Source organism: Hyla sarda, chromosome 5, assembly GCF_029499605.1.
Source record: "Hyla sarda isolate aHylSar1 chromosome 5, aHylSar1.hap1, whole genome shotgun sequence".
In the NCBI taxonomy this organism is placed as follows: domain Eukaryota; kingdom Metazoa; phylum Chordata; class Amphibia; order Anura; family Hylidae; genus Hyla; species Hyla sarda.
In genome coordinates, this window is record NC_079193.1 from 44,287,811 (window position 1) to 44,302,719 (window position 14,909).

A 14,909-nucleotide genomic window follows, 5' to 3' on the forward strand; every position below is an offset into this window, starting at 1 on the left:
GGTGTGTCATTCTGCCGCCATATGGTATCCTCATACTGATGCCACCTCCAGGCTCTGTCATTCTGCCACTCTGTGACAGTGATTCTAATAGCTACGCTTGTAATCTGCATGTCATACTGAATAACAGTATTATTTCACTAAAACAGCACACTCCCTATGAGTGTTACAACAAGGCAAAGTGTTCTCCACCCCTATTGATGCTCTCTGTACCCCAGAAATAGCTATTTTTAATAGTGATTCGCTACGAATAAATTCGGACCAAACCAATTTTTTCGGAAAATTAATCGAATCGGCCGTATGGAATTTTTCAAAACTTCGTTCATCTCTAGTCATGAATAAAAGCACAGTATAATTACTATGACCATATGCCTGACGAAACAATAACTAAAAGCATCGCCCCCTGACAAACGGTATGAAACGTATGTTCTGTATATCTGCTTTGCAAATATGCACCGTTTGCAATGCTGTGATGTGTATTATAAATGTATGTACGGTAAAGCTAGGAACCCACCCAAAACGAATGCTAAGCATACAATTGCTAGATGACTGAATACACTGAATAACTGACAATCAAATGCACCCAGAACATGCTAACCGTATAACAGTATAAAAGCTACGAGCGTACGTACAGTAAATGCCATGAGCGCACGAATAGCACACAATGAACATACAGCAAAATTTTCCCTTTTTGAATCTATACACGTAAACACAAAAATATACAATATATGGCTATCCGTATATGCCCGAACAAAAGGAAAATACAAACTGGTATAGAATGTGCACAGAAGAAGGGTATATCTCAATAGCTATACACAGACTAAATAAGCAAACAAACAAAACGCATGTCTGCATGAAAATGCTATGGATGTGCATATGCAACACCCTCTATACCCCCTGTATGCGACCGACCAGGAACACCTAACACATAGTCTCACATTAGGAACTAAAACCCCTGTCGGTGCAAACTGTAGCAGCTGTGCTTTGTATTATTTTTTTATATATTAAACATGCAGCATAAATGCTATGAAATCAGGTACAGTGCAATTGCTAAAAGCATATGTACAATACAAATGCTACCAATGTATCTGCCGTATAAAGACTATGCACGTTTATGCTGAATAACTGCTATACCAGTGCGTACAGTATAACACTACTAGCGTATGTGTAGTATAAACGCTAAGGATGTACATGCAGAATAAAAGCTTTCGACAATGTGTAATGTAAACACTTATGGATGTAAGTGCAGAACAAAAGCTGTGCGTATGTACAGAATCTTGCTATGAGCGTACATGCAGTATAAATGCTATGAAAGTATGTGCAGTATAAATGATATGAGCGTATATGCTGTATAAATGCTATGAGCGTATGTGCGGTATAATTGCTATGAGCGTGTGTGCGGTATAAATGCTATGAGCATATGTGTGGTATAAATGCTATGAGCCTATGTGCAGTATAAAAGCTATGCGCGTATGAGTAGTATAAATGCTATGAACATATGTGCAGTACAAAAGCTGTGCACGTATGTGCAGTATAAATACTATGCGCGTATGAGTAGTATAAATGCTATGAGCGTATGTGCAGTATAAATGCTATGAGCGTATGTGTGGTATAAATGCTATGAGCGTATGTGTGGTATAAATGCTATGAGCGTACGTGCAGTATAAAAGCTGTGCACGTATGTGCAGTATAAATACTATGAGTGTATGAGCAGTATAAATACTATGAGCGTATGTGCGGTATAAATACTATGAGCGTATGTGCAGTATAAAAGCTATGAGCCTATAGTATGTGCAGTATAAAAGCTGTGCACGTATGTGCAGTATAAATACTATGGGGGAGATTTTTAAAACCTGTGCAAAGGAAAAGTTGCCCAGTTGCCCATAGCAACCAATCAGATCGCTCCTTTCATATTGCAGAGGCCTTGTTAAAAATGAAAGAAGCTAGCTGATTGGTTGCTATGGGCAACTGGGTAACTTTTCCTCTAGACAGGTTTTGATAAATCTCCCCCTATGAGCGTATGAGCAGTATAAATGCTATGAGCTTATGTGCAGTATAAATACTATGAGCGTATGTGCAGTATAAATACTTTGCGCGTATGTGTAGCATAAACGCTATGCTACAAATGTACATGAGAATAGTGTATGTAATGACACCAGTGCCACACGTAACTCCAATAAAACTGCAGCCAATACTTACAGAAGATACCCTGACCACAGATGGGGCTGCTTACAGAGTGTCAGGAAGTGAAAAACATTGGCAAAGAAGTACTGGAAACTGAAAGGGTTACTATATCATAACTACAGTCATGAACTTTACCTAGTAGCAGTAAATATGTGATAGAACATTAACATTTACCATAATGGCACTGGAAACAAGTTTGCCTGGAGTGACAAGAAGCTGCAGCATGAGCAGAAACTCCTACAGAAGATACCTGACCACCGCTGGGACTCTTGTTACAGTGTGCCAGGCTCGATGGGCCGAGCTGCTAATTAACTGCATCCTTAGGCACAGAAAAAGAAAACAAGTAGCTGAGATTTCAGCAGAACCCATCATACCAAACAGGCATGGCGTCACCGGGGTAATGTCCTCAGCCTGCGAGATGACCGCAGCGGTGGCCAACTTCCAGAGCTCTCAGCAAAAGCTACCCCCTGCATACACATCGTACATCCGCCTGGCACCTGAATCCTGCCATGCTGCAGGCAGAGCCGGCGTGCAGGAGCCCCTTACTTTACCTAATCACCACCGCTTCTTCAGTCCCACAAACCTGATCCTCGCCGCTGTACACCATGACAGATCCAAACAGAACGGCGAGGCGCATGTACGCCAGCATCCCGTGCTACTGATACGATTCTCCTGCCAATACCACAAAACGTCAAGTACAACCCGAGACAGAATGCCTGCTGTTGGGAGAGCCGACATGGGTATTTAAGCCCTTATCGCCCCTCCCACAAATACAGGCTAATTAACCTTCACACTCAAACACAAGGACAGTATTGCGACCTTACGACAACCAATAGAACTTGGAAGCAGGATCTGTACAGGGACACAGCACTTTTAGGGTATTCTTATATGGGTAGATGGAGTTACTACTAATTGTGGGCTCCACTGAGACTTTCCACTGTATGAAGGTGCAATGTCACATGTAAGAACATCTTTCAGAGTTGTTCCTTCTATGAGAAGAAGCCATTCAGTATACTGGTCGCATAACAATCCTTGTTATACGGTTTTGGCTACTTTACCATTCAAATAAATTGACATGAAAAAATATGCTAAAAAGTTTTGGAGGGTGAAATACATTACAATGAATTTACTATCTATTCATCCATTCAGCTTTGTTTCCTTTTTCCATTTCTTGCTTTACAGGGAACACTGGTAACATGCCTACCAATAAAAGTCTGCTACCAACAACTGAATTAATCTTAAATAAAAATGAATGTAACTGAAAAGGAAGAGACCTCTGTATGACTTTATATAAAGTTGGAGGCATGCAAATGTGCATTATGTGCATTCATCATCACACAGATCCACAGCTTGTCTGGCAAGTCATGTGATCAAAGGGAGCACGGCTGTGCTGCAATGGGTGGGGTGACCGATGTATGGGAGGGAAATTAGTCATCTCCCACCTTGAAACAAAGGATCCTGGGGATTGTCTGAGGGAGCCCACAAAACCAGATACAAGAAACGGCAATTTACCACCAATACAAACACAGATTCTTGGTAAGCATGTCCATTACTGTATGACACTTAATTACTTAAGTCACCTTATGTTGGATAACCCCTATAAGGCTATGTATAAGAGGCCTAAGCATTAAATATTTGGTAGGCAAGTACTGGAACCATAAAAAATATTTATTGCAATGGTGTACCCTCCCTAGTGCACTCTCCTTTGTACAACCATACTCTGAAGAACACCTGCCAAATCTTATAATCCTTGTGCATCCCTCCAACCTAGCCATAAATCCATACATCTAAGATCGGCAGTGTCTTCTTGTGTAGTACACTGCTAAAAAAAAATAAAGGGAACACTAAGATAACACACCCTAGATCTGAATGAATGAACTAATTGTATGAAATACTTTTGTCTTTCCATAGTTGAATGTGCTGACAACAAAATCACACAAAAATAATCAATGGAAATGTCCTTAAAACAAATCACAATGAGGCTCAGTAGTGTGTGTGGCCTCCACGTGCCCGTATGACCTCCCTACAGTGCCTGGGCATGCTCCTGATGAGGTGGTGGATGGTCTCCTGAGGGATGTCTTCCCAGACCTGGACTAAAGCATCTGCCAACTCCTGGACAGTCTGTGGTGCATTGTGGAGTTGGTGGATGGAGCGAGACATGATGTCCCAGATGTGCTCAATCTCAATGCCTTCCTCTTGCAGGAACTGCTGACACACTCCAGCCACATGAAGTCTAGCATTGTCTTACATTAGGAGGAAGCCAGGGCCAACCGCACCAGTATATGGTCTCACAAGGGGTCTGAGGATCTCATCTCGGTACCTAATGGCAGTCAGGCTACCTCTGGCAAGCACATGGAGGGCTGTGCGGCCCCCAAAAAAATTCCACCTCACACCATTACTGACCCACCACCAAACCGGTCATGCTGGAGGATGTTGCAGGCAGCAGAATGTTCTCCACGGCGTCTCCAGACTCTGTCACATCTGTCACATGTGCTCAGTGTGAACCTGCTTTCATCTGTGAAGAGCACATGGCGCCAGTGGTGAATTTGCCAATCTTGGTGCTCTCTGGCAAATGCCAAACGTCCTGCATGGTGTTTGGCTGTTAGCACAACCCCCACCTGTGGACGTCGGGCCCTCATACCACCCTTAAAGTAATGGTGATTTCTGTTCACTGTGCACAGAACAGGCTAGAACTGTACGGGGAGATGATTTACACAGTACAATACTTTAGATGACATGTGAGGACAGAAGGGGTAACTGACACACTTGGTTTGCAATGTGAATAGTAATGCAAGAAACAGCAGTGAATAAAAATGCAAAAACAGCCAGGAAAGGGTTATATTTAGCACGGAACTGTTGCTGCTAAAAAAATAAAAAATAAAATTAAAAAAAATACCAAAGGTATGGGGAGATTACACTTCAGCTCTATAGACATACAGTAGTAGGTACACAGGTATTTATAAAATGCACAGTTGCCCAGAACTATATGAAAGTTCAGAGATGACAAGGAATCTGTGATTTACCTTTAATGCACAAAATGGATAATCTTCAGCAAGCAGATTGGATTGGATTGCAGGTACAGAGTCCAGGCTTTCTCACACACAACTACATGGTTAAACCCTGACTCATTTCCTATATTCTGTCCTAAATTTGGCTGTCACTCAAGGATTCCCTGTCATCTCTGAGGCATTTCCATTTGGGGTCCATTGATTCACAGGAGTTAAACGGACAACAGATTTCAAATTTTTTTTTTCTCCGCTTAATTCCCATAATCTGAATTGACTTTCCCTCTGAGCAGAGCTCAATGCCAATGTGAACTTGGCCTTAGTTGTTGGAGTGGTTGGTGAAAGCAATGCAGCGGCCAGTGGGGCCGCACTTCGGCATTAGTTGGCACAGGTGGATGTTATGCAATGTGGTGGAGCACCGGTGTATGGCGGGACCAGGAGTGTAGCGGTGTGAGTGGTGGGATCAGATGGTATTAACCCCGGGGACTGGATGGTGTTAACCCCTAGTGTTCGTGACGCCAATGTGGTATTCGGGTTCCGGAACACCACACGCCCGGATTCTCCGATATCCCAATTGCTAGAAGTGAAATGAGAGTCCACAACCAGTTATGGTCAAGCGGAGGCTTTACTGAGTAGAAGACAGGTGTAATTATCTTCACAGCTAAGACCAGATTCCCAGAGAGGTGGCCAGGACCCAGAGGACCTCGCAGCTTACTGGACCAATATACTTGTAGTTAACTTGACTTGAAATTAGACTTGACTATGTGCAGGACTTGACTACTTTCAGTGACAGCAGACATAGACTTGAGACTTACTGGAATGACTGTAACTTTTGGGGTCTTCCAGAAGCTGATCACTTGCACTGAGATCTCTGGTGGTTGCTGTGCTCAGTAGCAGAGGGAATTTCCGAGAAACTGTAATGGCCGCCCCTTTATATAGTGGATGGCTGGACTAAAGCCCATTGGTCAAGCTGAGGGTCATAGGTTAAGCTGGTGCTCTCTGGGAGAACATGTGACAACAAATCATGTGACTGCATAACATAACATGTGACAATCTCACACAGGTCCTTGAGACCTTCCACAGGTCCTCTGTACTACCTATAAATAGGGATCCTGTCTAGGCATTAAAGTGATATACACACCTTTATAAAACCAACAGGGGGAGACCTTGCAGGGGAGCCCTCAGGTCACTGAGGGTCTCAACCTGTCAGGCCTAACTATAGTGCAGGACCATGTCCTGTACTGGGACATCACAGTAACTTCCTGTTGCAGTATGGTTTTATGTAGGAGTGATTTTTCCAAGAAAATTTTTATAAAGACAAAAAAAATAAAAATAAAAAAACAAGAAAATGATTAGGTCCCAGTATGGAAGCACCAATGGCCACCAATGGCTCTGTAGTATATGGCCTCATATGGCTACGGGGCTTTGTATTCAAAGCACCATTCACTTCTATGGGTATCCTGTTGCAATGTTAAAATGGGCACTGTCAGATTCAAAAACTCTTTTATATGTTGTTACTGATGAAAATGAAACTTTTTGTAATATGGTTGTTCCAAAATTTTTTTTTTATATTTAATAAAGAAAAAATCCCACCACTAGGGGTCCCCATACCTAATGGGACACGAACCAGTCCTGCAGCAGCATCAGGCTTGGACAAGGCTGCATGAGCAGACCAACCAATCACCATCCATCACCACAAGGGAGGGACATGCCCACTTCCCCTGAGAGGATTTCTAACACTGTGAGCTAATGAAAAGAGGGATTTTTATAATAAAGATAGGTAATAGAGGCATAAAAATTAGATGTTAATGGGTTCATGGTCAGGATTAGGTGCTGAGTAACATAATTATATATATATATATATATATATATATATATATATATATATATTTTTTTTTTTTTTATTGTGGGATCTGACAGGTACACTTTAAACAAATGAAAACGGTAATATAGCGTGACCAAACAACATGTTTCCACCCTTAAATTACTGTTTTTTATTTATAAACAGTGATGTAATAAAACAGAATCAACAAACTCAATTTCAGACGTATTTATTATTTTTTTGCAATCCGTTATACAGATTACAGATGACACTCTAGAACGAATGCTTTATACTGACGCACTCTCCACATTCATCATACACGGTATGAATGACTGTCAAATTACATTCAAGAAGCAAAATAAACCTTATCAATGTCAAAAGCAGGGCGATCAACGCGGCTCATGACATTGGCGTTCTCCATCATCCGAGAGGATGTACTATAGGCCTATTAAAACATAATAATTCACATTTCACGTATAATCAAGTACATTTAGGAACCTGCTCCTATTGTGCAACTATATATATATAGATGTGAGCAGAGACTCTCTTAAAAATCTTACATAGTATGTATTGTACAAATAGTAGCAAAGTGTTGGCTATAAACAGTAAAGAGAAACTAACAGCTGGTTCGTCCACATGGGTTTAGTGCGGATGAGCCAGCTGTCGAATTTCCTTATGTCGCACTGTTACCCCCATATTCACCCATCCATCACTTTCCATACAGCAGCATTTCTTTGCAGCTTTCTCCAAAATATGAATGCAGATTTTTTTTTAGGTTTCTTCAGATTTGATATCAGTCCTTTCTGTCCTCCATTTATTGACATTCATATTCCACGGTAGGAGGCCCGCGCACAAGGTTAAAATATCCAGCGAGAGCGCCCAGGTCGATGGACAGAGATCGCTGTCTCCTCAGCAGCTCAGACTCCTCGCTTGTGTATAAAGAAGAATCTACGGAGCAAAAACAAGTGTCAAAAGTAAGTGAACCCTGTAAACAAAAAACAAGCCCCTTACTTGGGAGCTAACACATTAATAAGATCAAAGAAAGACCAAAACATTCTAATGTTTGGAAAAAAAAAATTCTTAATAGGACATCCCCTTTTTGAAATTAAGCCGGCCCAACAATTAGCCGCAAATCTGCATTCTGAACCCCCTGGTGATCTGGGGGCAGTACAGTCATCAAATATTCCCCAGAGCAATGTATGTATGTCTAAGTGCCAATCCAGTGTTAGACATATTGGGCTTCCCTCTATAAAATCTGTATACCCCAATAGGCCATAAAGAAAGAGGCTGTCTCTTTAAGCCATTTAATCCTACAGAACCACTCTTGTTTACAGGGAAACAAAATTCTGTTTTCCAGTTAACAGATCCGTTTAAAAGAGTAGTAGAGGTTACAAAAAATGTGTCCCTATATCTATAGGATAGGAAAGAAGTGTCGATTGCAGGGGTCCGACTGCTGGGACCCCCAAGTACATTGTTTCGGCACTCCTATAGAGATGAATGGAGCGCAAGTGCCCACAACCTCTCTGTGAAGAAAGGGAGCTGGGGAACCGGGTAGGAGATTGCAGGGGTTCCCAGAGGTTATGCCCCCCACGATTTGACACGTATTCCCTATCCTTTGCATATGGGATATGTTTTTCTAAGCTGGACAACCCCTTTAGAGCTGAGTTAATACTGCCGTTGTGCGTTGACCCGTTCTGGGTCGGTTTGCTTTTTTTTTTTTTTTGCACTGAGCTGACCCAGAGCGGGTTTGAGCATATCTGACCCTGTTGGATCCCATTGACTTGAATAGGGTTTGTCGGGGATTTGGTATGTTACCGGAGTTGAGCGGAGGAAAAAATATAGGACATGGTCGACAGAGCTCCCTTTACCAGAACACAATGGCTGAGTGAACGAGCCCTTAACTGCAGGCTAACCTGAATGTTAATGAAATAAAATAGGCTTTGTATGGTCCAAAAAAAAATAAAAATACACCCAGATAAATTCCTCCTATAAATGTGATACAACTATTCTTTGCTTTTTTGAAGCACTTCCAGTACTAATAAATCTTTTAAAAGATATGAACCTGATAATAATAGACAGAGGAAGTTGTGTGTGCAAGTTCCTCTTTATTTTAAGTCTTCACAAAATCCGCTCAGGGTAGAAGTTCTGTATTTTTCTTACAAAGACTTAATTGTAAAGTGGAAAAATCTAGTCTCCATAGGACGGGTCACGGAAGAGTATCCGGAATGCATGCAAATATATTTATACCACTATAAAACCTTTTGTTGATACAGAGCCTTAAAAAGCAAAGAAGAAAGAGGAATCAACACATTGGCTGCATTTTTATGTAAAAAACGGAACCTTCTGCCTTTATACTGAACTAAGCTCGGAACATCATAGGGTTATCTGGGGATTTAGGTTCAGTAGAATCGCTGGTATTCCAAGTTTTGTTACCATAATATAGATGTTACAGGGGTTGTCTGCTTTGTGCAATCCTGTTTTGGTAGAAGATACAGTAGCGCTGTAATCTGAAGGGGAACCCAGCATGAAGTGTTCAATTCTAGCAGAGTAACAATAGGGGTCGCAGAGGTCACAGTTGCAAATGGCCCATTAAATAGACAGCATGAGTGACCTGAGTCTTCCTTACCTAGAACAGTGTTTTACCAATGGTGTGTCTTCAGCTATTGCAAACCTCCAACTCCCAGAATGCCCGGAAGGCCGTTGGCTCTCATTCTGGGAGTTGGAGTTTTGCAATAGTTGCAGACACACTGTTTGGAAAAGACTACCCTAGAAGACCCAGGACACCCTTGCTACCTGAGTGCTACAGAGGTGTAACAAGACCCCACCCGAGGCCCAGGATGTGCACTGTTTACAAGGTTGTGCGTGTCAGCAAGAAGCATGCACAATTAAAGAGTATGTTGGACATCCGATGCAGGTAGTGTCTCTATGCCACGCTGCCTGCACTGGAAGGTTAGAAAAGAGAAGACCTGAAGGGAAGCGCCAAGAGCATAGACAGGAATGACCGGGGAGTGGTGTGACAGGCGAGTCTTTTGTTTTGTTTTTCATGGGGCCACATATGGGGCCTAACTATTTAGTGACACAGAGGAGCCTATTTACTATATGGGGGAACAAAGGGTCCTATTTACTATATGGTGGCCAAAGGGGCCTATTTAGTATGTGGGAGCACAGAGGGGCCTATTTACTATATAGAGGTACAGAGAGGCTTATTTACTATTATCACCCATGAAAGTAGAAAACTGGAAGAACCAACCCCCTGTATACAGTCACTAATAAACCAACAAATATAGGAAGTAAAATAAGGCAGACAATAGAAGAATGTTGTACCTGTAATGTTTTCAGGCAGCTCAAGCTCCTTTTTAAGCATCCTTTTCCTTTCGAGCAAAGCCGTATCCAGGCTCTGGCAGCGGGGCTGGTCCTCCGGAGGTGGGTTCAGCGCCTCGTGTTTCAGTAGCTCCGCCGCAGTTGGTCGCTGATTTGGATTCTTATCCAAGATGGATACCAAAAAGTCTCGCATGACAGGGCTGCAATCTTCAGCAATGTCCTCCAATGGGGGAGCTTGTTTGTGTATCTGTGGGAAAATATTAAAGAGAAAATTGCATTAAGCCTAAAGGATCTGAGATGTTCCATCTTAAGGCTTAAGGAAAAGTTCACATCAGCTTTGTGTTCTGCCCCATTTGGGGTCCGTTCGTTTTATTTTTTTCTATGCTGAACGGACCCTGAGTAGGTGGAAGCACAACAGACACCACTAGGGCCCGATGGGTCCCATTGACCTTGAATGGGGTCCGTCAGATATTCGTCAGGTGTCCGTTGTTTCGCAGGAGATGAGTGAAGAAAATGTACTGCTTGTTCTGAATGGCGCACAATGCTGATGTGAACTAGGCCTATGCCACATGGATCGGCAAAAAAGCATGGATGTAAATAAGCACATGGCTAGACTGGGCTAATCATCATGATTCTGGACATTTTTTTTCAGTAGTCTTCTCCAGTGAAAAATATAGGCCTTTTATTATGCAAGTGTGGTTCAAGAGCCCAGGGGTGTTTTTTTTTATCACCGCCTCACTTGGATCTGCCAAACTTGTTTGACTGAGAAATACTAGATAAAAAGGCCATGGAATTTATCTGGGCTCTTGTTATGCTCGGGAACATCCCCCTGGACACTTGAGCCTCATTTGCATAATAACAAAAATGCTCATCTCTCCATATTGAAAAGGACTATGGAATAAAAAAATAAAAATAAAAAAAGGTGTGCCCAGAATCCGGATGACTAGCTCTATCTAGCTATGGGCTGCTAGCAGTAAGGAGTAGCAGTATGAAAGAAGGCATATATTTTCTCATTGAAGAGAGTACCAAAAGGCATGTGAAGTCTTATAGGCCATAATATGGTCCACTGGAAAAAAATATGCAAAGTAGTTTTCCTCAAGGAAAAAAGCTTTCTCTCCAGTGCCCCCTACTGGAAGTGAAGGGGCCAAGCATTGACTTGCAGAGAGGCTATCTACAATAGGTGGCCCTAGGAGGATGGCACTTTTTCAGTTTTGGAGAGGACCATAAAAAAATATTGGCTTTCAGAGATTTTAAGGTAAGTTGTCCCAAAAAAACTCCATAAAAGAACAGGTTATTAACGCTTGATCTCCCTGGAACTCCATAAAGTGCCTCAAAGCTGACCTAAAGGTAGCAGTCTCCTCCTCCCCACTGTACAGTAATGGAGTTTTAAAGGGGTACTCCATCGGAAAAACATCTTATGGGGACCCCTGTGGTCGTAAAAAAAACCTGCGAGCGAACTCTACTATGGCACCCCAGTCATCCGGTGCACAGAGCGAAATCCGGTCCATGCCGGATGACTGGAGACTACAGGCACCACGCCCCCTCCATTGATGACTAGCCGTCAATCCCCCTCCCATAGACATGAATGGAGGGGGCTTGGCGTGATGTCACAAACACGGAAGCTCCAAGCTTCCCTGCTCCGGATACCGCCACTGCCTGAGATTGCAGGGGTCCCCAGTGGCGAGACCCCCATGATCAGACATCTTATCCCCTAGCCTTAGGATAAGGGATAAGATGTTTTCCAGTGGAGTACCCCTTTAAAGCAGAGAGTCTCTCACGATGATGAACCTTTTACATTGGAGAATTCCTAAAACATACTAAAACACAATTAAGGGTGCATTCCCACGTGGCGTATTTTGCTGCGTATTTGGTGCTGCGTATTTTCCTACCCATTGACTCCAACAGAGAAAATAAAATATGCAGCAGCAAATACGCCGTGTGGGAATGTACCCTAAATATGAATATTTTCACCAAAAATACCCATTAGCAAAATAACATAGCAAAAAAAAAAACTAAAAAACTTACAATATACAGGTAGGAGGGGTATGCTGACCGAGGGTATCGCTTCACCCAGGGTGGATTTCCTGTCTGCATGTGAATCATGGTAGCGCCCATACTATAAATATCAGCTTTAGTCGAATGTCCTCTGCAGAGAACAACTTCTGGACTCATGTAAATCTGCACGAAAAGAAAATAGAACAATATAAGATTTTATTCTTTGGTTGAATTCTTCAGATTTCTTTCCTACATTGTTTTTCTGATACAGATCTCCATCTTTTTTTAAAGCTATACGTCTTAAGCCGGGCATCCCTATAAGATAGTTGTTTGCTGAACAGCGCTTTTTTCAAACAGTGTTTTCCAGCTGCTGCAAAACTACAACTCCCAGCATGCCCGAACAGCCGAAGGCTGTTCGGGCATGCTGGGAGTTGTAGTTTTGCAACAGCTGGTAAAAACACTGTTGGGAAAACACTGCATGAACACTTTGAATGCATGAATATTGTCTGATCTACATTATGTTCTAAGCCAGAAGACGTTATCCAAAAGCATATCACCCAGCCCACCTTTGCCCTGTACTGGTAAGAACCCAACATAGGAACAATTTCATAGAATAATTATGTTTTTTTTTTTTTTTTTTTTACTGGATACTGTTCTACGGAATAGTGCAGAAGACTATACTATCATCTTGCAAACCTTGACATGTGCCACTGAAACAGAAGACGACATGACCCCCATTAAAGGAGTACTACCGTGGAATTTTTTATTTTTTTTTAAATCAACTGGTGCCAGAAAGTTAAACTGCTGTCCATTTTAGGAACTGTCCAGAGAAGCATATGTTTGCTATGGGGATTTTCTCCAGTTCCTAAAATGGACAGCAGAGGTCAGCAGAGAGCACTATGGTCAGGACTAGAGATGAGCGAACTTACAGTAAATTCGATTCGTCACGAACTTCTCGGCTCGGCAGTTGATGACTTATCCTGCATAAATTAGTTCAGCTTTCAGGTGCTCCGGTGGGCTGGAAAAGGTGGATACAGTCCTAGGAGACTCTTTCCTAGGACTGTATCCACCTTTTCCAGCCCACCGGAGCACCGTAAAGCTGAACTAATTTATGCAGGAAAAGTCAGCAACCGCCGAGTCGAGAAGTTCGTGACGAATCTAATTTACTGTAAGTTCGATCATCTCTAGTCAGGACATCACAGGAAATGCATTTCTTTTTTGGATCTCTCTTTAGTATACAGCCCCTAAAAAGTACTGGAAGGATTACGATTTGTTAATAGAAGTGATTTACAAATCTGTTTAACTTTCTGGCACCAGTTGATTTAAAAAAAAAAAAAGTTTTCCACGGTAGTAGCCCTTTAAGTAAGAGGGTCTATGAATATGTTTGGGGCTTTCTCAGTGCATTGCTAACACAGTGTAAAAAGAGGCTAACCTATAGGAATGGTTACATGCATATCCTTTACATTCCTCAATCTAGAGCTCTTGCTTTACAAGCTCTTGTAGTGCATGAATAATATGAATAATAGTGCTATACTAGTGCATATAATGCCCGAAGAACCGAGACTGAGCACAAAAGAGGAAGAAGGAAACACGGGACACAGAATAGTCAGAAGTACCTAGCATTCCTTCCTGCTTTTTATAATATGATTTACCATCCTTCAGGATTATAGCTGGGCCCCAGCCAATATATGTGAATAGCCTGTGTGTTCTAAACCAGCAGCCAGAAAGAATTACCTCAGTTCCCCTCAAGTCTTTCGGGTAATACAGATCACCAGTCATCTGAATGCTGAGGCCAAAATCCACCAGGACGGCTTTTGTTGACATGAATACAATGTTGCTGGCTGGAAGAGAAAAAAGAACAGGTTTACATTATAATAGCTTAAAAGTGTACTTGTGTTTTCAGGATAAGCTGTCCTGTGTGTGTACATGAGGAGCGGCACTATGTCTGACCATTATGCTGTATAACTTGTATATGGTATTTTTTCTGCTCTGCAGGCTTCATCTATAATTTGCAAATCTCCTAGAGCTGGTGGGCTGAACTCCCCTCCCCTCTTCCTTAGACTTGTATTGCTTGTCTTGCAGACACAGGACAAGGCTGAGCTGGTTTTTAGTGAAGAAGATTTGAGCAACAGGAGGGGAGATTTTAATAACAGGAGAAAGAAACATTTTTTTTCTGATAAGATATATTACAAAGTTTCTTATATTAGCTTGTACTATTGATCTATGCAAAGTGTGTTCAAATAACAGTGCCTGTGTAACTTCCGCTAAGAAAATGATATCCTTGTCTTAAAGGGGTACTCCGCTACTCAGAACAGTTTGTTCCAAACGCTGAACGCTTGAGCTGGCGCCTGGAGCTCGTGACGTTATAGCCCCGCCCACTCATGGTGTCACGCCCTGCCCCCTCAATGTAAGTCGTCACGCCCCCTCAATGTAAGTCGTCACGCTCCGCCCCTCAATGCAAGCCTACGGGAGGGGGCGTGATAGCTATCACGCCCCCTCCTGTAGGCTTGCATTGAGGGGCGGAGCGTGACGTCACACGGGGGCGGAGGCGTGACGTCACATGCCGCCGGCCCTGTAGTCGCCCG

At 42.5% G+C, this 14,909-nt stretch overlaps 1 protein-coding gene across 5 annotated transcripts in view; it reads right to left on the minus strand.

The window, feature by feature from the left end:
* Positions 1-7,203: 7,203 nt before the first annotated feature.
* The window catches only part of MAP3K8 (mitogen-activated protein kinase kinase kinase 8), a 50,827-nt gene continuing 43,121 nt past the window's right edge, over positions 7,204-14,909 (minus strand). For all 5 annotated transcript variants that reach the window (XM_056518369.1, XM_056518368.1, XM_056518370.1 and 2 more), the window contains 4 exons: positions 14,059-14,165; positions 12,355-12,507; positions 10,333-10,576; positions 7,204-7,956 (listed from right to left, as the gene is read on the minus strand). In XM_056518369.1, the coding sequence (XP_056374344.1) occupies positions 7,823-7,956; positions 10,333-10,576; positions 12,355-12,507; positions 14,059-14,165 (638 nt within the window). In that variant the 3' untranslated portion in view covers positions 7,204-7,822. The remainder of the gene's footprint in view (positions 7,957-10,332; positions 10,577-12,354; positions 12,508-14,058; positions 14,166-14,909) is intronic.